Source organism: Bos mutus, chromosome 7, assembly GCF_027580195.1.
Source record: "Bos mutus isolate GX-2022 chromosome 7, NWIPB_WYAK_1.1, whole genome shotgun sequence".
Taxonomy (NCBI): domain Eukaryota; kingdom Metazoa; phylum Chordata; class Mammalia; order Artiodactyla; family Bovidae; genus Bos; species Bos mutus.
The window spans coordinates 83,977,407-84,001,957 of NC_091623.1; the positions used below are offsets into that span (position 1 = coordinate 83,977,407).

The 24,551-nt window shown below is 59.7% G+C and overlaps 1 protein-coding gene across 2 annotated transcripts; it reads left to right on the forward strand.

Annotated features, from left to right (window-relative positions):
- CSNK1G2 (casein kinase 1 gamma 2) lies at positions 1 to 24,293 on the forward strand. 2 transcript variants are annotated; one of them, XM_070374329.1, is made up of 12 exons: positions 1 to 278; positions 15,073 to 15,504; positions 21,510 to 21,550; positions 21,676 to 21,745; positions 21,822 to 21,970; positions 22,066 to 22,300; positions 22,374 to 22,459; positions 22,545 to 22,629; positions 22,729 to 22,877; positions 22,981 to 23,064; positions 23,163 to 23,269; positions 23,381 to 24,293. In XM_070374329.1, exons 2-12 carry the CDS (start codon positions 15,321 to 15,323, stop codon positions 23,433 to 23,435), a joined length of 1,245 nt encoding a protein of 414 aa, XP_070230430.1. In that variant the 5' UTR covers positions 1 to 278; positions 15,073 to 15,320; the 3' UTR covers positions 23,436 to 24,293. The 2 variants fall into 2 exon arrangements, with proteins under 2 accessions (XP_070230430.1, XP_070230431.1); XM_070374330.1 differs by lacking the exon at positions 1 to 278 and having other exon boundaries at positions 15,288 to 15,307.
- The last annotated feature ends 258 nt before the right edge of the window (positions 24,294 to 24,551 follow it).

Sequence of the window (24,551 nt, forward strand, 5' to 3'; positions counted from 1 at the left end):
GGGCCCTCCCCCGCGACGCTGGCGGCGTAAGCGCGGGCCGCGGGCGACGCTGCGAGACCGGGGCGAGCCGGGCGCCCGCGCGGCGGGGACGGCCCGCGCCCAACATGCGGAGGCCGGCGGCGGCGGCGGCGCGGGAGCGGGAGCGGGGACCCAGGCGGGCGCCGGAGCCAGAGCCGGAGCGCGAACAGGGTCCGGAGCGGGGGTCCGCGCAGCGCTGCTGAGGGAGCCCGAGCCGCCCAGTCCGGCCCCGGGGCCACGGCCGCGGCGGAGGCTGTCAGGTAACGACGCGCGCGCCCTCGCTGGCGGCGGCGGACACGCGCCCTGGCCCTGCGGCCCCACCCCCGCGGACCCCCAGACCCTCTGCTCATATGTCTCGAAGACTCCTCAGACCCCGCACCCCCTACACCCCGCAGTTCGGACTCCCGGACCTCGCAGACGCCCACAATGTGGACCTGCTCTTGTGAAGCCCTGCACTCCCGACTGCACCCCCCACGGCGACCCCAATTGCCCCTACAGCCCAGTGACCCCCACACTGTCGACCCAACTCCTCATTCCCACCCCCTTGCACTCCAGACCTTGTCGTTGCCAGTGACTCCCAAACTCAGGTCCTGCCACTTGTCACTCCCTACAGATCCTCACACTACTGACCTCACTATTCCCCTCCTCCTCCATTTCTCTCTCCACACTCTACTGTTTCCTCACTCCAGACCTCAGTGTTCTCCACGGATTCGTCACTCCTGACTGCTGGCCTGTCCTTCCCTCAGCCCCACCCCACCTCCCTCCTTCACTGCCCCCCCCAGTGCTCAAGCCCACTGCCCATTCCCCCTGGCTTCCCACCCCTCCAGCCTTCTCCGCTGGGCCCGTCGCTCCTCCCCACGCTGGCGCGCACACTCGCCCCTTTGTGGCCCTGCAGATATGTTGGGGGAGCTGCGGGCAGGAAAGGGGAACAGCAGGAGGGGTCTGGGCTGGGGGACCTGTTGTGGGACGCTCAGGAACTCCCGGCGCTCGCCGGGCTGCGCCTCCTCCTTCCGCCCTCGCCACCGGCTTTGTTTTCCGGAAACACTTCAGATGAAGGAGGGGGGGGCCGACGTCTGCGTGCCCGGCAGCCACACCACCCCCTCCCTGTCCTGCGCTTCCCCTGCTCCCTCTGCCCCAGTTTTCTCAGGGGAGGCGTTCAGGACCGGGCTGGGGGCCTGAGAGAAAGCCCTGCTCTGACGTCCGGGGCGTCGTCCTGGGCCGGCTTTGGGCAGCTGGGTTATTCCCTTGGCCTCCGGATGGCATTGTTTGCAGGAAACGGCCTGGAGGGTTCCGTGCACGTAGGTGGAGTCCAGCATTCTCTCCCCAGCCCCCTCAATAGGGGGCTCCAGGCCGGGCCAGTGTCTGGAGCTCCTGGGAGTGCCCACACATCCATCCTGAGGGGCTTCTGGGCACCTTCGTCCCTGCCCTGAGGGACATAGACAGGCTCAGTTGGCGTTTCCTGACCCCCCCCAGGGGCTCCTTTGGCTCAGGGTGTGAGGGATGAGTGGGGAAACACGAATCTGAGGGGGAGGATGGCTCTGATAGGGAAGGGGGGGTAGCCGCTGGGGGGCTAGATGTGGCCCCCGAGGGGAGCAGACTGAGCTGCTGGGGGAAGTTTGTGGTCGTTGCCAGGAGTTTGTTTTTATCTGCTGTGTTTCCACTGAATTGTGGCCTCCTCGGGGCTCTGCAGGCAGAGGTTGGGGTGGGGGTGGGAGGGCAGGCTGACTATAGCTCCCTCAGCAGCACACACAGGGCTAGACAAGACTTTACTGGCCCATCTTATTGTCTCTTGAGCCCCAGATGTTTAGTTCAACCCCTGCGGTGGTATCTGTGGCCCAGCCTCTGAGGAATGGAATGGGGGTGGTGAGTGTGGGGTGGGAATCTAGCTGGTGGGGGGCAGCTCCCAGATTCGGGGGGCCAGTTGTGTCTGCTGCATCTGGCAGTGGAGAGAGGGAAGGAGATCTGGAAGGAGCTGGCTGGACCTCCACCCCAGCTATAGGCAACACCCCAAGGTCTGCAGCAGGCGTTGGGCAGGGCTCTGGTTTTTGACCCCCCTGCTGTCAGGCCTTCCCATCTGATTCTGGATCTCTGTCATTTCTCTGAGGCGGGTTGGGGACAGGCATCTAGTCACCTGGCTCTGAACTGTGACAGCAGGTCCTGTGAGCACAGACTCCTCTGAACTGTGGCTTCTGATTCCATCTGAACCACCTCCTCCTTCTAACTACCTAGTAATTACCTCTGGGTTGCAAGAGGAAGTAGGTGAGGTTTTTTTTTTTTTTTTTTTTTTTAATAAACTGAACGCGTCCTATCTGTTCATCCCAGCTCCAGGGAAGCCAGCCAGCTGAGAGGTGTTCCGGACAGCTGCGGGGCCACCTGAGCCTTGGGGATCTACTGGTGGGTAGCGCTCAGGGAGGGCCCAGCCCCCACAAGGCAGTACCTGGGGACAGGGCATGTCTCCTGGACAGCCTGGGACACCAGGAAAGCCTCGTCGGGTGGACTTGCCATGGCTGCCTCAGAGGTGCAGCGTTTCTCTTCAGGGCTCTTGTGGGGCTTGGTCTCTGTCTTAAAAAGTTTCTAGACCTACCCCCCTTCCCCCGGGACCACAGAGGCCTTACAGAGAGGCTTTACAAGGCCTTAGTCTGGGGGGGGAAGCTGGCAGCAGGGCTGGGGGCGCGTCGGGCAGGTCAGCGTGGTGGGGGGAACCGTTGGTTTCCCTGGAAAGGGCTTTTGTAAAGGAGCTGCGTGTGTGGGTTGGGTCGTGGTCACCATCAGTGTTGGGTGTTTCTCTGGGGTTGTCGTACCTGAATGGGGGCCTTGCTGTTGTGATCCAGGCAGCAGGTGCGCGCTAAGCCACGAGTCAGGATTCTTTCTGTTGCCTGGTCAGGAAACGAGGCCCGGTGGTGCAGAAGGTCCCACTTTGAGCAGTTCTGCACCTGCCCCACCCTATTTGGGCACTTGGGGGCCTTGCTGGGCGAGTCCCCAAGCTCCCTTTCTACATATGAGTAAGCGAGGCCCAAGTGACCTCCAGGAGGAGGACCTTCACTCTGCCAAGGCCTGTGCTCCTCAGGACCCTCTCTGCCCACTGGATGCAGCCTGAGCAAGAGGCTCAGGGTGAGAAGACCGGCTCCTCTGGCCTCAGCCCCTCAGTCCTGCCCATTTTCCACTGAGCTCCTGGCAGAACCTACATACCCTTGTGATGTGGGGGTCCATACAGATGGCCGGTGGGATTCTCAGGCAGGGGGTAATGGCGGCGTTTCCTTCTCAGAACCCCACGTGTCCCCTCGGCACCCAGGATGGTCCACTGATCTGGCTTGCCCAGGTGTCTGCAGCTTTCCTGTAAGTCCCTTTCAGTGAGTGGCAGAAGCCAGGTAGCTTAAATTAAGGAGGGCGAGCCCTTCCCCTCGCTGCATAGATCTAGCCTGCAGAACACATGCGCACGTGTGTGCGTGAGTGCGTGCGTCGGCGCCAGCCAGGTGTCCCTGCGCCTGAGCTACTGGCAGGGCTGCTCTCGCCAGTGCCCCCGCTGGCAGTGCCTCTGCGTGAGTGGAAAGGCAACGGAAGTCTCTCCAGCAGGTGGAGGGCGGGGGCACCCAGGTGCAGATAGTGTCCTGTGTCGTCCTGGGTCACGGCATCACTGTTCAAAGGTAGAAACAGATACACCTCATGCGTCACGACTTTGTGTTGGTTCATGACACACCTCAGAGTGTTAAAAAGCTGTGCTTAAACATCACCCCTGGCGTGATCCAGCATGATCCCCATTTTGGAGGTCCGGCTGTTCCCACACCAGGTTGCAGGGCAGGGTTGCAGGGCAGTGTCACTCCCTGTGGGACCCACAGCCTCCATGGAACCTCAATGAGAGTTTTCAGTGACCCTCGTGCTCACTGCAGTCCCAGGGCCCAGCTGATGGGCACGTGGCAGGGCTCTCTGGGAGCCTGGTGGGTGACCCAGCGGGGCTGCGTGTGGGGCACCTGGATGGGGAGTAGGCTGAGATGAAGAATCCAAGGGAGATAATTCTGGGAAGACCAAGGGCTTTGAGAGAGAAGAGGGGTGCAACAGAGGGATGGGGTTGGTGCCTAGAGTGCAGAGCCCTGAGGGCTCCCTTCCTTGTGGGTTCTAGAATTGGCTTGGGGGTTATTCCAGGGCCCACACTGGGAGCCTGGCATCTTATAGGAACCATATCACACCGTGTGCTAGGAATCGCCCACGGAGACCCACTGGCCTGGCAGCCCTTTGCTTGTGTGGCTTCACCTGAGGCACTGGCAGCTTCCAGGACCCCTTGTGTCCTCCGCCAGTGCCCTGCCTCGGCCTCTACTCTCACACCAGCAGGGAGCAGCTGTGGGGCTCTTTGTCCAGGCCTAGTCCTCCCTCCCCGTGCCGGCCCCGGGACATGGGCTTGTTTCCTCTGAAGCTGTAGGCAGGGACATGCTCTCTAGGCCGGGTCTGTCCCCTCCGCCCTGTGGGCGCTGGAGCAGGTCATTTTCGAGGGCAGCCACATAGGGACAATGTCTAGGCATTGCCCGGTGTCAAGTCAAGGCAGTCGGGTCCAGTGAGCACCCACCTCGCCGTTTCCCACCAGCCTGCAGTGCGCAGTGAGCTGCAGCTGAGGGGCTTGCGGGTGCCCATCTCAGGGCCTCCCTGAGCCTGTCTCTGGGCTTCCACAAGCCCCATGCCTCTGCCCTCGGGAGCAGGAAGTCTGTGGAAGCAGGTCAGGAGGGATACTGCTCCTGTGGACTGGACGTGGTGGCTGGCTGAGGTCCCCCCACAGGGCAGTGTCCCCTGCTCTTGCCTCGGGCCGCTCTCCTGCTGGCCCAAGGGTGACCCGCACGGTCCCTCCTGGTTTATTTCTGGTCTCCAGGCTGTGGCTGGGCTTTTGGGGCTTCCTGTGTGGCCGGCCCGGGGAGTCTGTGATGAGACCCTTGGCCCAGAAGCTCCAGCCTGGCTAGTCCCCACGTGCCCCTGGCTTGTGCCCCCAACTTGTGCCCCCAACCCAGGCAGGCTGTAGGGCATGCCTGGCGCCTCTCACACCCTGGCCTCGACTTTCCAGTCAGAAATGGTCATGCTGGTGCCCTGGGGGGAAGTGGTCCCGAGTCTTTTGGAGGCAGACATATCTGTCAAGACCCACAGCCCCTGCCCCCAATACGGACAGGATGAGAGCTACGTGGATGGTGGGCAGTATGCTGGTTAGAAAGTAGAAAGAAACAGGTGACCTGTTTATCTCATTTAGTTTGGGGTATCTGAGAAACGGTCAAACACGTCGTCGGTGTGAGAGGTTACTGTTGAGATAGTTTACATCCTTCGTATTTGGGTGTGTGTGGCTTATCACCATTTGGAAGCTTAAATTTTCATTGGAAACACTCTATTTTAACAAATACAGAGCTTGAGTAGAAAAACATCAGGGCCCTGGGGATTGAGTCCTGCCGGGAGGCTGTCGGCACGGCTGTCAGGCGTGGCCAGATATTGCTGATAAAGCGTGGGGCGCCAGGCGCAATTGTAGTTCCTACAAACGGTCGAAAGTCGCCTGGCATAAACTACCCCGGGTGGCATGTGGGACACACTTGCAGTAAAGGTTAACTCATTGCTTATCTGACCTTCTGTTGTCTGCTGGGCGTCTGGTGTTTAATCTGCGTCTGGCCACCGCAGGCTGGCATCCTCCTCCCGTCCGTCTGGGGCTCAGGGCCGCATTGGCGCTGGTGGGTTGGAGTGGAACCTCTGCGATCCGGTGGTGGTCCTTCCAGCCAGCATCTGGGGGCAGGTGGGGCATCTGGTGATTGTGATGCAGCCTCTCAGCCAGGGGTTTTTCCCCAGCTCATGGCCAATCTGGGGGACCAAGGTTGGAGTGCTGCCAGCTCATGGATAGAGACGGGCCAGAGGCCAGCAGGGTGGCTCGGGTGGGGAGGGCAGCCCGGGGTGGGTGCGGGTAAGCATGAGCCGGGTGGCCGCCCTGGCTAGTTTGAAGAGCGCTGGGCGAGCAGTGGGTGAGTTCTGTGTCCCCTCGGCCTGGGCCAGCGCTGCTGGGGAGGACCAAGCTCTCCTTCCTCCCCTCCCTGCCTTCTCCCTGGCTTCTCTTCCTGTGGGTGCACACCTCTTGATTCCTGTCTGAAATGGTTACCGCATCTGTCACAGGAGTGGGAGGTGTGGCTCTGGCAGCTGCCTGAGGGTCGGACTTTGACCCACACTGGACAGAGGAGCCCTGCTCTGGGCCGCACGCCCAGCCCCACGCCCTTCCTGACAGCTTTATTGTGATGCCACATGCTACACTGGCTTTAATTAAGATACACCTCACCGACCGTAAAGTTCACTGGAGAGGAGACCTCGGTGGTTTTAGTGTATTCACAAGTTGTGCAACTATCACCAAAATCAATTCCAGAACATCTGTCACCCCAAAAGAACCACAGCCCCCGAGAACCACTACCCCACAATGTTGTCTGTGGATCGTCCTGTTCTGGATGTTTCCCATCAGCGGACTCACACCCTGTGGGTCCTTCTGTGTCTGCTGCCCTCACTGAGCATCGTGTTCTCAGGGTCCCTCCACGTGGTAATGAATGTCAGGGCGTCACCCCTTTTCTTGGTTGAAGGACACTCCCGTGTGGAGGGACACGTGTGTTCACTGGGTTGTGTGGTCCGCGTAGCAGTCGTGAGTCCAGCGGCTGTGGATGCCTGCGTGCTGTGCACACGGGTCTGTGTGGATGTGTTCTCGGTTCCCGCGGGTGGATACTGAGGAGATCGAGTGGTGACTCTTGTGAGGAATTGCTGTCTTTTCCACAGTGGCTGCTTCGTCTTCTGTGCCACCTGCTGTGGAGGAGGGTCCTGATTGTCCCCGTCCTTGCAGGCTCCCTCTCCAGGTTCTGCGTCCTGTCCTGCGTTATAGGGTCTGACCCTTGGTCATAGTGTCTCTGCCTCCTCCAAGCCTGGGAACCCTGGCCATTTTCTGGAAGACCGTCTTCCCGCTGCCCTGCAGTTTCTGGAGCGCCAGCCCTTCAGAGGACCTGGGCCAGGGCGGCTCTGCCCCTTGGCGTCTCAGACCCCCAGGCCAGCCCGGGGTCTTCCATCCTGGTGCCCCTCTGAGCAGGCCTGTTGGGTGCCGGGAGGGACTGCAGCCCCACGGGGCCAGGTGCCTTGGCCGCGTGTTACTGTAGATCCCATCCCGTCGTCGGTGTTTTTCAGGGGCAAAAGACATGCACACATTGAGGAAAATGGGTGTTTCGGCCAAGCGTGGGAAAGTTTTGAGAACTCACTCAGAATCAGGCGGTGGGCACTGTTCACGCGTCAGTGACGTCCTTCCAAACCCCCATACACCATGGGTGTGTAACAGGCAGGTCTGGCTGCTCGCTGTGCTCCGCAACCCCCTTTGGGAGTGGCCGTGGGTCTCCTCCTTCTTGGGGAGAGGGACCATTCCAGCTTCCCCCACAGGAGTGAAGCCATCCTCCCGGGGGCTTGTGCTCCTGTGCCTTGGCCTGGCCCTCTCCCTGCTGCACCAGGTCTGGGGAGGCTCCAGTTGGGACACGGGATCCCATGTGGTAGGCGGGTGCTGGTCCTCCCCCCACCATCAGTCCTGAGCAGAGGGGCTGGGTCCTTGTCTAGGATGTGCCAATCTCTGAGGACCTGTCCAGACTAAAGGAGCCATCTCCCCCAGCAGGGGAGCTGGGTGGATGAGTGATGCTCGGCCAGCTCCGGTAAGACGGGGAGACAGGGCATGTGGTTTTCTGGTGGGTCTGCAGGTGCTCTGGCCCTTTAATGTCTTTAATGTGTCTGCCCACACAGCCCCTTGCCCTGGGCTGAGGCTACACACTCTGGAGGGTGGTCCAGCCCAGCTCTCCCATTCCCCTCTCCACCTTTCTGAGCTCAGGAGAGTTTGCACCTGCTAGCAGAGGCCAGCCAGGATTCCAGAGGTCATCAGGCGTCTCCCCCTCATCTGGCCCCAGAGTCCACGTTTCCATCATTTTCAGGGCTTGTGTCCCCTCCCCGTGCTCAGCTGGGGCTCCATCTTTCTCTCTGGCCAGGGTGTCACCTGGCCTCCCTGCTCTGCTTTGGGGATTGTGGACCCCGACGCCAAGGAGCAGCTGTGCTCCTGCCTGGCGCCCACTGTGTCCCTGGGACGGGTGCCTGCTGGACTGGTGGCATGGCGAGTGCTCTGGTGGAGGCCGAGGGGCTGGGCGGGTGCTAGGCTGCGGGTGCAAAGGTCCTGGGCAGGAGTGTGCCCACCTCGCACCGTGTAGAGGGAGAGGTGGTCTGGGGGGTGCTGCCAGAGGTGGTGGAGGTTGTTTTTTAAATAGACTCTTGTTTCAGAGCAATGTTAGGTTTATAGCGAGTCTGTGGGTCAGTTTGGGGTCCCCGTGGGTCACACCTCCATTGAGTGTCACTCACATCGCAGCTGATGGGCTGGTCCTGGTGCATCGTCCTCAGCCAGGGTTCGCGTTTCCCCCGTCCTCTCTGCCCCAGGCCCCCGGGCTCTGCCAGTCGCCAGCCCTCCTGTGGGAGTACAGCCATTCCTGTATGTGTACCTGTCTTCTCATTGGTGGCCCGTGTGGCCGCCTAGCCCCAGCTCCGTGCCTTCAGTTGTCCCTTCTCATCAGGCGTTATGCGTCGTTTGAGCGCCTTTTGTGTCCCTCCCCGATCCCTCTTTTCCACATCCCTCTCTTAGCTCTCAGTTGTGGGGGCTTTCAAGTGTGCCCAGGGAGCGAGCTGTTGGTCACTCCAGCAAGCCCATGGCCTGGCCCCACCCATTCTTGATGTCCAGCAACCCCGCCCCCACCATGGAAGTGCCTGCTGCGTGCTGGAATGGGGCCGAGGGGTTTGACATGCACGTGTTTAAGTCCGTGGAAAGCTGCAGGAAAGTGCAGAGTCCCACATCCTTCTGGGCTCGTCTGTAACTTGGCTGAACCTGCGCATCTGCCCACACCTGCTCTTCATGACCCCGAGCGTGAACTCTGACCGTCTTCCTTGCCTTTCTCAGTGAACCCTGCATGTCCTCGCACAGGGCCTTTCCCTCAGGTTTGCTGCAGCCCCTGCCTGGCGGGTGCTCCCTCCTTTCCCATTTATCTAGGGTTGTGTTCCGTTGTTGTAAATCCTATGTCGTGAACCGTTTCTGCTTGATACTGTTTGGACGCTGGCCTTGTCCTGGGGTCTGGTCCCCGTTCTCGGCCCAGTCCCTTTCTTTCTGCTGTAACACTGTCAGTGACCTCAGGCTTCCAGGCTGCGGCCCCCCTGGCTGGCGCATCTCCAGAGCCTGAGTCCCTTTCAGGGAGTGGTGCGTAGGTGCCACAACCTGGCACTTGGGGTTCTCGTGGCTTCCGGGCCCAGGGCCTGGGTGACTCCTGGAGGGAGGCCCTGCCTATACAAGTCAGTAGGCTCAGCCTGAGGAGGGGGACGTGTGTGTCTGGAAGTGCCTGAGGGAGGCTGTGGCCAGGGTCGTCCCAGAGCCCTGCGCTTCCCGGGTGGCTACCACGGCAGAGCCCGCAGTGTGTGGTGGGGCCACCCCCAGGAGGGAAGCTGCTGCCACTGCTCCAGATGCATCCTGACTCTGGCTCAGGGCTGTGCCCATGATGTCAGTGGGGACTGTGACATCACTGGGTGGAGACGGTCAGAGAAGGGGGTTCCTGGGGCCCCTGCCAGGGGGCCTGGCCCTGGCCCTGACAAGATGGAGGACCCCCAGGAGAACGCAGCAGGTAAGCCCCCTGAGCTGGAAGGCAGGCCGGGGGTCGCTGGGGGGGTTGGGGGTGGGCTGGGAGCCCTGCCTGCCTGGGGCTTAAGTTGACCACGAGGGCCTGAGCAGAGTCCACACCCCTGGGGGCCTTCCCTGAGCGAGGAGTGAGTCCGGGTGCCCTTGGGAGGGAGGAACTGGGGTCCATGCTGGTTGGGTGAGACTGGCTTGCTTTCGGGTCAGGTGTAGGGCTGGGCTCCCTTCCTCCCCCCATGAGTTTTAGCGCCTGTGCTGACATCATACACACCCGCTTCCTGGTTCACCAGGTGGGCCGGGGCACCTACCGACTTCCGGCTCCTGGCAGCGTTTAGCTCACTTTTAGTCCTGTGTCCACTCTGTCGTTCCTGCACCTGTCAGGCCAATGGGTGACTCGCTCTGGCCGTCCCTCTTGAGGTCCCGAGAGAGGACCCAGGAAGACCCCTATGGTGTGGTGGGTGGTAGCTGCTGTTCACGGGGTGAGTAGGCACTGGCGTCCTGTCTCTGGGAGGGTCAGGGTCTGGACTCCTCACCCGTCTCCTGGTGGCCACTGTCCCTTGCAGGTGGTGACCTTGTGGTGGCCACACGCCTGCCTTGTTGTCCAGAGCCTGACGGATGGGTCGGGCCTCTGGTGTCTTGCCAGGGCCATATGGGCTGGGGGGCCGGGCTGGGGCAGCACACCCACCACAGCTTCTAGTTTCAGGCCTGGTCGCTGTCCCTGTGCTGCTCGCCGGACCCCAGGGACACGGCATGGGAGCCAGCATGGCGCTCCTGGTGCAAAGGCTCACTTACAGTAGGCACTGGGCCTTACCGGGGTCCCCAGAGGCAGTGCTGAAGGAGGGGCTGCGAGGGCAGAGTCCCTGCCCTGGGCCTCACGTCCTGCACCCAGAGACCTCCCAGCCAGCCCGAGGGCACAGGCCTCCTGGCTTTGCGGCTTTCAGAAGGCAGCTCTGTGGGCTCAGAAAGGTTTGCAGCTGGAGGCCAGACAGAGGTGCCGAGGCCGCTCTGGATCTCGGGGTGGGGCTGAGAGCATGACCCACCTGGACCAGGGGTCACAGCTCAGAATGGAGTCTCAGGGCAGGACACCAGGGGTCTGGGCGCCCTGTGCTGCTGACCGGGGAGGGCCTCTGGGAGAGTTGGGGTTGGGGCACAGGGAAGTGAGGTCTCCTGGAGGGTTCCTTGTGTGTATTGTCGGGGCAGAGTGATGTTTGGTGATGCTGCCCCATAAAAACTGCACAAAGTGGGACCCAGACCTCAGTCCCTGCCTGTGTGGGATGAGTAGGTCACAGCAGCAGCATGGGAACTGCAAGAATGGGTGCCCCTGCCCACCATTCCTCCATCGACGCGGATGCACCCACATCTTGTTGGCCAGGAAGTCGAGCCCCAGTCTCCAGCCCTCCCCTCCCCTACTTTGTTCCCATGTTTGGTCTTCCTGGTTGGGCTGCTGTCCCTCCAGACCTCCACGCATGGCTCCTCCATCCCCTGGGTGAGGGCCTGCAGTGTCCTGCCCCAGCCATACACTCCCTGGCTCTCCCTCTGCTGCTCGTGGGCAGGGGCACCTGGTGGCAGTGCCCTCAGTGTCCTCGGGCAAGGAGACAGGAGAATGCTGGTGTCTCCTTGCTGTCTTTGAGCTTCCCATGGGCTCTCCGGCCCCCTCTGGTGCACCTTTGTGGGTGGGGGTGCATGCACGGACCTGTGTTTTAGTTAATTTCCAACAGGAAAGAAAATCTGGCAGGAAACCACCTCTGAGTGTCCATCCGGGGGTAGGGGGCTTTTGGTATCCACTTGTGGAATCTGGCAGGATTTCAGAGAAAGGAGGGTCACCCATGCAGGTGTGATATCTGGGAGCAGGAGGTACCCTGATGTTTGCAGGGCATGGGCTCGCTGTGCTGGAATCCCACACTGGCGTGTTACCGAGTCATGGGCACAAGCTCCCATGAAGTCAGGTGTCCAGCTGCTCTGAGCCAGGCTCCACTCTGGCCTCCAGGCTCACCTCCTCCCAAGGTGGGAAGGCCCTTGTCCCGCCTCCCTGTGAAGACCCTCAGCCCTTTAGCCCATCCCCTGCGGGTGCTGTTCCCACAGGCAGTGAGTGATTCACAGGAGTGTGTCTAGTGCTGGATGGGGGCAGGGAGTGCTAGGGAAGGCGTGTATCTGGAGGTGGAGCGGGACCATTGGGGAAATGCAGATCAGAACCACCCCTAGGCAGTGGAGAGCTCCGGTGGGAGCAGGACAGTTGACGGGAGGCAGCCTCCAGTTCCTTCAGCAATTAAGCTAGAGCCTCCACCTGACCCTGCCATTCTAGCCGTAGGTAGTGCCTGGGAGGGGGACAGCACGTGGCCTCCTAGAAACTTGTGCAGAAGCACTGTAGCCACTCTGTTCACTGTTGCCCAAGAGTGGACACAGCTGGGTGTCCTTCCATGGGTGAGTGTGTCCTTCCACACCCAGGAGCATCCCTCAGCCACGGAAAGAAGAGAAGCCCTGACAATGGCTACCACGTGGACAGACCCTGAGAACACGATGCTCAGTGAGAGAAGCAGACACAGAAGGACACGCAGGGTGTGATCCCACTGGTGGGAAACATCCAGAACAGGCTGATAGACAGACACAGAGAGTGGGTTCCTGGTTGTCAGGGGCTGAGGCGGGTGACTGCTGATGGGACCAGGCTTCCTTTTGGGGGATGGAACATTCTGGAACCAGAGGTGATTGTAGCACAACTCTGCAAGCATAAACCAAGGTCTGCTGCTGCTAAGTCGCGTCAGTCGTGTCCTACTCTGTGCGACCCCAGAGATGGCAGCCCACCAGGCTCCCCCGTCCCTGGGATTCTCCAGGCAAGAACACTGGAGTGGGTTGCCATTTCCTTCTCCAATGCATGAAAGTGAAAAGTGAAAGTGAAGTCGCTCAGTTGTGTCTGACTGCTAGTGACCCCATGGACTGCAGCCCACCAGGCTCCTCCATCCATGGGATTTTCCAGGCAAGAGTACTGGAGTGGGGTGCCATTGCCTTCTCGGAAACCAAGGTCTAGTAAGAGCCTTTGATCTGTCCTCTCTGGAAGGGGTTGTAAGCCCCCTGTGGTCATCGTCTCCAGATGTGAATAAAGATGTCCCAGGGGCTCAGAACTAAGCATTCAGTCTCCACCCCAGTGGGCTTGCTGGCCGTTTTGTCTGCTTTTAAATTTTATTGGAGTAGAGTTGATTGACAATGTTGTGTTAGTTTTAGGTATACAGTAAAGTGAACCACTTATAGGTTTACACATACCCACTTTTCTTTAGATTCTTTTCCCATATAGGTCATTGAGAGTATCGAGTAGAGTTCTCTGTGCTCTACTGTAGGTCCCTATTAGTCGTTTGTTCTCTACTGCATATTAATGTTTTTAATATAGTTATTTCCTTATAAGTTTGTAGCAGCTGTTCACAGTTAACTCCCAGATCCTTGAGGTTGAACATCCTCCCCCCACAGGGAACTGTGGGCAAGTGGGGCTCAGCATGGCCCCTCGAGGTGGAGGCCAGCCCGTGGAGCAGGGGGGTGGGCAGCCTGCTCTGTCCTGAGCCCCCAGCTCCTCGGTCAGGCCCCTCCCTCCCTCTGGTCACTCCTGCCGGGCTGTCTGATCCCCCTTGGCGTTGCAGTGGTTCTGGCCAGTCTCCCACAGTGCAACCAATGGAGATAGGAGGTCAAGGCAGAGCAGCAGCTGCTTGGCCAGGCCAGCGCCCCTGAGCCCAGTGATGGGTGTGTTGTCCACAGGTGCCAGGGCACTGGTCTCAGGCGGCGGCACATGCTGCTGGTGGTAAGAGCCGCATTCACAAGGCCCCAGGCTGGGCCCTAGCACGGGCGGATGTGGCCGCCAGGAACCCGAGCAGTGGTGGAGCTGGGTGCGCGGGTCTTGGCTGGGGTCGGATTGTCTGTACACGCTGTTCATGTGTTTGGGAAGCGTGGGCGCTGCCGGCTGTAAGCAGTGAGGTTTGGCCTGAAGCCTGGGCTCCTGCCTGTCTGGGACTCTCCTGGGCTGTGCCCGAGCGGGGACGGGCTTGTAACACGTGTGTGTGAGCACCCTGGCCTCAGCCCTACCAGCTTGTAGGTCCTGCCTTTGGGCACGTGGCCAGGGGGTCCCCCCTTTGGAGCCTGTTCTTGGCACCTGTGCCGTCAGTGATACAAGGGGGCTGCCTGGCCCTTCCATGTATCAGCGCTGGAGGCTGTGTGAGCACCCATTTAGGGGCTGGGGCACCAGGCTCTACAGAGCTGATCCTGCTGAAGCCTCAGGGCCCTGGTGTTGGTCCGCCCTACCCTCTGGGCAGGAGCTGGCTCTGGCCTTGCCTCCCCTCACCTTGGCTGTTAAGTGGGCATGGCCTTCACCAGGTGCCCGCCCTTGAGTGCCTGGTAGGGAGGGGCACAGGTGTGAGCCTCACAGTGGCCAGTCTGGGCCCTAGGCGGGCTAGGGAGGTGTTAGAGGAGGATGCTAGTGTTTTCTTTCTAGAGAGATTTTTGTGACTTTGGTGTGAGAGAACAGGAGGTGGTGGAAGGCCTGTTGGAGGGTGCAGTGATTGTGGCTGAGAGAAGGGATGGCTGGCAGAGGAGACCCTCCTCTCTCGAGACACAGGGTGACTGGTATGCAGGGCGCTGTAGGAAGGGGTGCGGGGGGAGGAGCCCACACCACAGACACAGCCTGGGTTGCTTCAGGGCACCTGCCCCATGTGTCTGCACCCCCTGGTTTGGGCTGCTTCTCCTGCAACCTGGGGGACTGTGGGGGTGCCTGCCATCCCATCCACAACCCCAGCTTTGTACTGGCGAGGCCAGGTCGGACTCACCCCAGCAACACGTGCCCAGCCAGCCCTGTCAAGGCAGGGGGCTGCTGGGCCAAGTGAAGCCAGGCTGGTGTTGCCTTCCACAGCCCCTCCTTGCCTGCTTTCTGTCCCGCAGCAGCGGGTCACCCACCTAACCACAGGGTCACGAGCTCCTGGAACGAGGCCTGGACATTGGGTGGGGGAGGGAGGGGCCTCTCTGGAGTCCCATGTCAATGGTGGGGCCCGTCTCCGAGGCCCCTGCATGTACTGCTCTGCGTCTGTCCTCTTTTGAGGGCTCAGTGCCGCGTGCGGGGGGTGGCACCTCAATCACTCAATTGGGCATCTCCCCTGCCCACACAGCCATCCTGCAGTCCTTGGGGGGGCAGGGGCAGGCAGCACGTGGGATTCTCAAGAGGCCTGAACCTCCCACCCCTCAGCCCCCAAAAGGCTCCAGGTTGCACCAGTGCCTCAGATCTTTCCAGAAGGAGGTTCCACCAGCAGTGAACGCCCAGTCCCAGATCTGGCCAAGCTGTGCTCTGGACCTCGGGGCGCATGATGGGGAGGCGCGTGTCCTCCTAACCCGGGCCTCTGTTTCTCCTCCAGCCGAGAGCCACGAGATTTGAGCCCCCGGGACCCGTCAGCAGCATGAGTCCTCCCCCCATGTGCGACCCGGAGGCCACCGAGATGAGCGCTGCGGCCAGGCCCTCGTGTGCGCCCGCGTCCCACTAGCCGGAGCGCGCCGGGCGCCATGGGGTGTTAGCCCCGAAGAGCCGCCGCGACCGCAGGTCTCCGTGGAGCCAGATTTGCACGGCAGCTGAGTCACCGTGGAGAGGCCAGGGTACCACAAACTTATGGATTTTGACAAGAAAGGAGGGAAAGGGGAGTCGGAGGAGGGCCGGAGAATGTCCAAGGCCGCCGGTCGGGCCAGCCACAGCGTCCGCAGCTCGGGGACCAGCTCGGGGGTCCTGATGGTGGGCCCCAACTTCCGGGTCGGGAAGAAGATAGGCTGTGGCAACTTCGGGGAGCTCCGGCTAGGTGAGCCCCGTGCGATCACGTCTGGGGCCCCAGGGGTGGTGGGAGTCGTGGGGACGGGACACAGGTAAGTGCGTGGGGCTTCTGCCCCCCTGGGAAGGAGCAGTTGTGCTGGGGGCTCCTGGCCCATGGTACCCATGGGGCAGAGCAGAGGACCAGGGGCATATCCTGCACAGCCCTTGGTTGAGCTCTGGGCGATCCCGAGTCCCTGTCTAGTGGTCATTGCCCAGCTCGTGGCTGTTGTTGCCAGTGTCAAATGTGTCCGGCAGCCCCATGGGGCTGGGTGGAGGCCCGGCTAGAGTCTGCACCTTGGCAGATTGCGAGGTTGCTGGAGTGGGGCCAGCAGAGCCTTGCCGCCTAGGCTCTAGGGCTCCAGGTTCAAGGGCGGGGCCAGGCTGCTGATGGCAGGGGTGTGGGCGGGGGAGACACAGGAATCCCCCCCTGCAACTTCCCAAGGGTTCCCCCCAGCCTGGCCTGCACCGCTCACTGCCCGTCAGGGGCTGAGACCCAGCCCTGCTGCCCATGGAGCATCTGCACCTGCTCTCACGGACACGCGCATGCACTCGCACCCCTGGGTCCTGACCTTGGCATTTGGGGCGGCAGCCTGAACCGCACGGGTCTGGGTAATTTCAGCAGAAAAATGCTTTTTAAGAATCCAGGTTCTGTTGTTGCTCCGAAACCCAGGTACAGAACACCGATGTGTTGCGTGCTGCGCCCTTCGTGTGTAAAGGTTGGTCGGGGCTGGAGAGCCAGCGGTGTCAGCGCGGCTCCCGGGCCCACCCCCGCCCGCCCCTGCTGCTCAGTCACTTGGTTGCCTGCGCCTGCCTAAGTGACTCTGGGTTCCTCTCTCCTCTCGTCCTGCTTAGGGACCGGTGCCCAGATCTGGGGTGTTGTGAATAAAACCGCCCCAGGGCGCTCTTCTAGAGTGTAAGTGCTTATGAGGGACCACCAGACTGGTTTCCGGAGCCGGGAACCTCTTTAAACCCTGCAGGCTGCACAGGAGAGCGCTGGATGTCCCACAGCCGCCTCTGCACTTCAGGTTGCTGGCTTTCCATTCTGAGCTTGTCGGTGGGTGTGAAATGGTGCCTAATATGGAATTCATTTGCTTTTCCCCAGTGACTAATGCCGAGCCTCGTTCTGTGTATCATTTGTCTTGTTTTCATTTTTTTTTTTTTGGCCTGCACTGGGTCTTCAGGAAGCTGGGCACAGGCTTTCTCTTCTTGCAACAGGCGCTGCTCTAGTTGCAGTGCATGGGCATCTCGTAGCAGTGACTTCTTGTTGCAGAGCACAAGCTCTAGGGTGTGCAGGGCTCAGTATTTGCAACTCTCAGGCTTGAGATCGTGGGTTCAGTAGTTGTGGCACATAGGTTTAGTCGACCCGTGGCATGTGGGATCTTGCCTGATCAGGGATCAACTGGTATCCCCGGCATTGCAGAGTGGAGTCCCAACCAGTGGACCACCAGGGAAGCCCCCAAAGATTTCTTTTTGTCTTTGGTTTCAGATTTTGATTCTGCCTTGTTTAGGTATGGTTTTCTGTTTATCCTGCTTGGGATTGAGTTTGTAGGATCTGCACTGCTGCTGCTGCTGCTAAGTTGCCTCAGTTGTGTCCGACTCTGTGCGACCCCATAGACGGCAGCCCACCAGGCTCCCCCGTCCCTGGGATTCTCCAGGCAAGAACGCTGGAGTGGGTTGCCATTTCCTTCTTCATTAAATTTGGGAAAGGAGTGCCGTTATTTCTGCAAATATTTTTTCTACTTTAGTTTCTTCTCCTTCTCATACTCTAGTCACATACGGTTAGGAGTGTTGTTTTAATTGTTTCTTTTTGGTTGTGTTGGGTCTTCTTGCAGTGTGGGGTTTTCTGTATTTGTAGTGAGTTGGGACTACACTCTAGTTGCGGTGTGTGAGCTTCTCGTTGCAGCGGCTTCTATTGCAGAGCACGGGCTCCAGGGTGCATGCTCTGCAGCAGTCGTGGCACATGGGCTCAGTTGCTGTGGCATGTGGGATCCTCCTGGACCAGGGATCTGCGTTGGCAGGCAGATTCTTTACCACTGAGCCACCTGAGAAGCCTGTCAGGAGTGTTTGATGCTAGCCCACAGGTCCCTCAAGTTCCTTTGAGTTTTTTCCTAGTCTGTTTTCTTTCTTCAATCTGGAGAGCTTGCATTTCTTTATTGTATGTTCACCCTTTTTTTGCTTCTGCAGCATCTGTAATATATTAGGTACATCCACTGAAATTTTCATTTCATACATGATATTTTTCACTTCCATTTGATTCCTCTTATTTTTCCTGTTATTTCCATCTGTTAATTTTGCCCATCTTTTCCTTTAATTCTTGAATTTACTTAAAGTAGTCATTTTTTAATTGGCATATAGTTGATTTATAACGTTGTATTAACTTCTACGGTACAGCAGAGTGATTTAGTTACACATATAGACATTTTTTTTTCATCTTTTTAAAAAATTTATTTTTGGCCCTGTGGGGTCTTCCTTGCTGCCTCAGGCTTTCTCTAGTTGAGGCTGGCGGGGGCTCTTCTTCTTTGCGGTGCACTAGCTCCTCATTGTGGTGGCGTCTCTTGTTGCGGATGGTTTCAGTCACTGTGGCTCAGGGGTGGAACTTGTGTTCCCTGCATTGGCAGGTGGATTTTTATCTACTGTACCACCAGGAAATGGCATTATTTCATTCTTTTCTATGGCTGAATAGTATTCCATTGTATATATGTACCACATCTTCTGTATCCACTCATCTGTCCGTGGCATTGAGGTCGCTTCTGCATCCTATCATGGCTACTGTGAACAGTGCCACTGTGAACATTGGGGTGCATGTGTCTTTTTGAATTTATAGAGTTTTCATTAGATATATGCCCAGTTGGAGGATCATATGGCAGCTCTGTTTTTAGATTTCTGAAGAACCTGCATACTGCTCTCCACGGTGGCTGCACGACCTTACATTTCTACCAGCAGTGTAGGAGGGTTCCCGTCTGCAGTGTCTATTTTAAACGCCAGTGTCTATGGTCCCTTTGATTCTGTTTTTCCTTCTTACGGTCCTGTTCCCGTTTTTCACATGTGTACTGATGTTTGATCATATGTTGGACAACGTGGATAGCACCCGTGAGGTCTGGATTATGCTTCATCCTGGGGACTCATCTTGAACCCATGAGGGGCTGGCTTGCAGCTTTGATAGGCTGGCCCAAGAGCAGACTTTATTTAAGGGCGGGAGTCACCCCCTCCCAATATATGGGCTCTCTGGGTTTTCAGCCGAATGCAGGGGAGCTCGGGGAGTCTCCATGCCCTGGATGCAGTGCCTGCACCCTGTTCCTGCCCTGGGCAGCCCCTGGCATCTCCCTTCTGCTCACAGTGTCCCGCCTGAGTTGTTCTTCACCATGCCTCTCAGACTGTTACTCTTCACACCCTCTGCTGAGCCCAGAATACCTGAGATCCATGGGGAGACTGTAACCACAGACTTCAGATGCCCGCATGCATGTGTGCGTGTGCACAGATCACACATTCACCTTCAACTCAGCTGAACCCCGGAGCTCACAAATGGCAAAACATGAGGTTTCTACCACAAGACATAGAATAAGACTACCATTTACTGGAAGGGACCAGTTAGACATCATCGAAGTTTAAACATCCAGAAGTGTTGTTAAGAGCAGGAGCAGGTGGGCTGCGTACTGGGAGGTGCTGTTTGCAGAGCACCCCTGGACAAAATGCCAGTGTCCATGGCACAGGAAAAGGGTATGGCTCAGTCAGAAGACAGGTGGTACAATTAAAACTGGGCGTGAGATCCAGACAGACACCTCCCAGGAGCCAGCAGCCAGGCGACTGGGGGTGTGGAGGGCAGGGCAAGCCAGCAGACCTGGCCAGGAAGTGATGCGCTGCTGAAGGAAGGCCTCTTCTGGGAGGTGAGTGGGATGCGCTCTGTCCTGACGGGGTGGGGTGGCACAGAGCTCATCAGATGCAGGGCTCTTCAATGATAAATGTCGCTTCCCAAGGGAAAGACAGGGACAAGTACAGACTAAAGGTGGCCTGCAGGTTGGAGTACTTAGGAAACAGGGGACTGAGGTCTACAACTTTTGAGACGCATCTGAGAATGAACAGGTGACAACCGTGCAGCTGTGCAGCAGAGTGGAACAGACCGCGAGCTGATGCGCCTGGTGGCAAGGGCGCAGGCTTTGCGCACCCGGCTCTCCAGTTTGCTGTATTTGAAGCTTTCATAATAAAATGTTGGGGGACATGAGGCATGCCTGTTTTTTACTCAAAACCTGACGAACAGGACTAGATGGAGGCTTTCTCTCCTTGCCCACGGGTGTCTTTTACTCATCGGAATGGAAGAATAGAGGCTGCAGGAGGGGTCCCAGAGGGTACCCTTTCCCGACAGCAGCAGTGAATGGACCAAATGTGGAAAGATGGGACAGGAAGAAACACCGTGACCCATCCAGACAGCCTGACTGTCCATGTGCGGAGGCCAGAGTAGCTGCTCAGTAAACAGGAGGGAGTGAGTTTAGTAAGGCTGCTGGGTGTACCAGCATGAATCAGCTGTATTTCTCCTTTGGAGCAACAGTTGGAAAAGAAACATTTAAAAATCTACCCTCCAGGTGTCTCCAGGATAAACCTAACGAAGGTGGTATGCGCACTATGCTGAGCACTAAACACATTGTGACGTTAATTCCCAAGGCGTGATTCCTCTGCAGAATTGGGGGCCATGTTGTCAGGTCTCTGGGGAAATTGACCAGCTGACTGTGCACCATAGTGGAAACCGAGGCCCTGGAGGAGCAGGGGCTGAGCTGAAGACCCCAGGCGGGGGCCACAGTGATGAGAGACCCAGGATGGGGGAAGGAGGGAGCTGACTGACAGGCATGTGGGCCCTGGCCTCTGCCTGTGTGGTCCTACACACCGGTGTCTCACGCACCCCATGGGTGGGGCAGGTGGGCCCAGCACCTTGGTCATTCACACTGTCCCACTGCAGGGGGATGGAGGGTTAGCTGAGGCCTCTTCCCATGCTGGACCGTCTCAGAAGCAAGGTGCAGCAGCGGGGGGATTCAGCGTGAGGTCTCCTGGGGGCGCAGCACACCATGGGGCCTGCTAGCACTCAGGCCCCAGAGGGTGGCCGGCTGGTGCTGGGAGGGGCAGAGAGGGTGCGGCAGGTTGCTGGGTGTGCACACAGGCCGCCACCCCTGGGCGCTGTCTGGGGCTCAGCCAAGGATGGGAACTAGCAGGTGAAAAGCTGGCCAGGGCAGGGGTTCTGGAGCTTTTGTGTTTGCAGTTTTATGAGGTTGAGCACAGTAGCTGGTTCTCCATGCACACCTGGAGGTCCAGGTGGCTGGTGAGGGGCTACGAGAGACCTCCTGCCCCAGGCATGTCAGTTTCTAAGCCAAGGATGCAGGTTACTTTCCTCCCCATCGGCTTTGTGCGGCAAGCCTCAGGCTGGGGAAGGGGCTCGGCCTGGGACCCTTGCTCCACGGCGAGGGGGTGGGGCTTGTCCAACAGACGTTCACAACTTAACTGTCTGGACTTACAGGCAGGGCGCGGGCTGGGGGGTGCCCTCGAGGGTCCCTAGAACTGAGAGGGGAGAGTGCTGGTCAAATGGCTTGGTGGATGGGGGCTCAGAGAGCATCTGGGGACAGAGACGGGGCGTGGGGTGGTATGGATGTCTCCTCCAGGTCTCCGGAGCTAAAGAAGGCCTTGGGGTCACCAGGACTCTGTTCTGTGTTCACTCTTCCAGATGGGAGAAATTGGAGTGCGTGGGCGTGCTGGCGGGAAGGATCCCGCTGAGGACAGGGGAGCAGCCCCCAGTGGGCGGAGGCAGGGTTGGCCTGGGGACGGGGATGGGTGGGGGTGCTCACAGCCGGGGGGAGCCCCTGCGGGCATCCTTTTCCCTCCCAGACCGGGAAAGGAGGGGACAAGCATAAGGAGGGCTGTGAGGGGAACAGGAGATGCCCCTTGGAGGGGTGGGTGGTGCGCTGTCTCGTGGGCTGGAAGTCCCGCGGGCCTGATGTGCTGCTTCTCCCACAGGAAAGAATCTCTATACAAATGAATACGTAGCTATCAAATTGGTGAGTCCAAGCCCTGCCCCTAGCCCCAAGCGGCAGCTGTCCCGATGGACCTGGCCAGGGTCGGGGCGGGAGGAGGGCAGGCCTGCGCCCTGCGTGCCGCCCATGCGTCCTCTCGTCCCTCCCAGGAGCCCATCAAGTCCCGGGCGCCGCAGCTGCACCTGGAGTACCGCTTCTACAAGCAGCTCAGCGCCGCAGGTACCCCGGGGCCGGGCATGGGGAAACCGGGGGAGCCCGCCTGGGCACCGCGCTAGTCTGTGTCCTCCATCCGCAGAGGGCGTCCCTCAGGTCTACTACTTCGGCCCGTGCGGGAAGTACAACGCCATGGTGCTGGAGCTGCTCGGGCCTAGCCTAGAGGACCTGTTCGACTTGTGCGACCGCACGTTCACGCTCAAGACGGTGCTCATGATAGCCATCCAGCTGGTGCGGGCCGGGCTGGGGCGGAAGGGGCGGGGTGGGGCGGAAGTGGGGGGCGCAGAGGGCGGGCTGAGGCCCACCTACCGCCCGCGCACCGGCAGATCACGCGCATGGAGTACGTGCACACCAAGAGCCTAATCTACCGCGATGTGAAGCCAGAGAACTTCCTAGTGGGGCGGCCGGGCACGAAGCGGCAGCATGCCATCCACATCATCGACTTCGGCTTGGCCAAGGAGTACATCGACCCCGAGACCAAGAAGCACATCCCGTACCGTGAGCACAAGAGCCTGACAGGCACGGCACGCTACATGAGCATCAACACGCACCTGGGCAAGGGTGAGTGAATGCAGTGTGGGCCGGGCAGGGGATGGTGGTTGGGAGGGCCAAGCTGACCTGCTGTCCCCCGCAGAGCAGAGTCGCCGTGATGACCTGGAGGCGTTGGGCCACATGTTCATGTACTTCCTGCGCGGCAGCCTACCCTGGCAGGGGCTCAAGGTGGGTGGGTCAGGCCGGGTGGGCAGGTGGGAGGTCTCCCGCGGGTGGGCGGGGGGGCCAAGGTGCTGACTGCACTCCCCCGCAGGCCGACACGCTCAAGGAACGCTACCAGAAGATCGGGGACACCAAGCGGGCCACTCCCATCGAGGTGCTTTGTGAGAGCTTCCCAGGTGAGAATCGTCTCCCCACGTACCCCCGCCCCCTTGCTCTGCAGACCCCTGCCCAGTGCCCCCGCCCCGGGCCTCCACTATCCCTGTTGGTGTCTGCAGAGGAGATGGCCACCTATCTGCGCTATGTGCGGCGCCTAGACTTCTTCGAGAAGCCGGACTACGACTACCTGCGCAAGCTCTTCACTGATCTCTTCGACCGCAGCGGCTTCGTGTTTGACTACGAGTACGACTGGGCCGGGAAGCCCCTGGTACGTGGAGGGAGGGGGGCTGGCACGGGAGGGGCCCCTGGCAGGTGAGAGTGGCTGGTAGGGGCCCCCAGCTGAGCCTCAGCTGCCTTTGGCTCCCTTGCAGCCCACGCCCATCGGCACGGCTCACTCTGACCTGCCCGCGCAGCCTCAGGTTCGAGAGAAAGCCTTGCTCTACAGCAAAAACCAGGTGAGTGCCGGGCCAAGGACCGCACCAAAGTGTGTGTGTGTAGGGGGGTGGGGGTGTCAGGCGGGGCCTACATGACTCCCCACCCCCGCCCCCCGCAGGCACTTAACTCCACCAACGGGGAGCTGAATGCTGACGACCCCACCGCCGGGCACTCCAACGCCCCCATCACAGCCCCTGCAGAGGTGGAGGTGGCTGACGACACAAAGTAAGGCCCGCGGCAGGGATGGGAAGCAGGGATGTCCTGGGTCCTCACCCTTCTCCACCCTCACCCCTTCCGCAGCTTGTGCCCCCTTCCAGCCTTGCGTCCCCCTTCCAGGTGCTGCTGTTTCTTCAAAAGGAGAAAGAGAAAATCGCTACAGCGACACAAGTGACTCCAGGGCAGTGACCCCCGAATCCTCCCGCTGCAGCCCCCCGGGGCCAGCTTGTCCATGGCCGCGTTGGCCACAGCCGGACGCAGACTGCAGGCCGGCAGCACTGCTGCCCCCTGCGCCGGGTCACGACCTTCACATAAGACTTTGGCCGAGATTTCTACACCTGTGTCTAGTCCTCCCCTCCGAGAGCATTAACTATTTAAAACAAGGAAAAGAGAAACCACAGCGGCTGCCCTGCCCTGCGCCCCTGCCCGCGTCTGCTGAGTGAGTAGAGCGGCCGCCGGCACCGCCGCCTGCCCGTTAGTGTCATAAAGTCCAGCTTGTCTCCCTCGATCCAAAGGCCGTTTTCTCGAGGGGGCGCTGCGGGGCGTTGCTGCCGGGGGTGAGCCCGCCCTGGGCCTCCCCAGACTGGAAGGGAAGGCGGGGTGGGGGCGGCCCCCAACCAAAATGCTGCACCAAAGCCTGGGCCGGCAGGCGCGGCCCTCAGGGGTCCTGTGCACCTGTCGGTGGAGCCGCCGGCCTGAACTTGGGCTGGGGGCAGCCACCTCGAGGCCCGTGGGCGGCGCGTGTGTGGGCTTTTTGTGTCGCTCCGCGCTGCCGGCCGAGCCTGGAGACAAGCGCCTTAAAGCCCGTCTGAGCCCCGCAGGTGTGTGTGGAGCGGGCAGCCCCGTCAGTGCGGTCCCAGTGGTCCCCTGGGGCTGCGAGCTGCGGGCAGAGCAGCTGGGGCGTCTTCGCGGTGCGTGCGTCTAGGTCTGGCTTTACAAAGTGTACAGAAATGGCACTTCCGTTTCTCTGATGCTTCCTGGAAGCCATAGAACTTAGGGGCTTTTTTAAAAAAAATAAAGGAAAATGAAAACACTTGCCAGCGTGGTGTCCAGTCTGTCAGAGGGGTGTGTCTGGGAAGGGACAGGCACCACTGGGTGTCCGGAAAGGAGGTGCACGACTTGGGGAGGGAGCCAGGGAGTAGCAACGCCCTGCTCAGAAGAAACGGAGGTGGGAAACAAGGTAAGAGAACTGAAGTGGAGATAAGAACCGAGTTGGTTTATATGGGGCAAGTGGAAAATCAGTTAACTACATCACAGTGAGAATAGAGGAGCCACAAATACAAACGTAAAG

Excerpts from the sequence above, each read along its gene's own strand:
- CSNK1G2 (XM_070374329.1), top strand. The coding sequence starts at position 15,321 with ATGGATTTTGACAAGAAAGGAGGGAAAGGGGAGTCGGAGGAGGGCCGG. Across the intron at positions 22,460-22,544 it reads TACCCTGGCAGGGGCTCAAG|GCCGACACGCTCAAGGAACG; the intron begins GTGGGTGGGTCA and ends ACTCCCCCGCAG. Across the intron at positions 23,270-23,380 it reads GAGGTGGCTGACGACACAAA|GTGCTGCTGTTTCTTCAAAA; the intron begins GTAAGGCCCGCG and ends TCCCCCTTCCAG.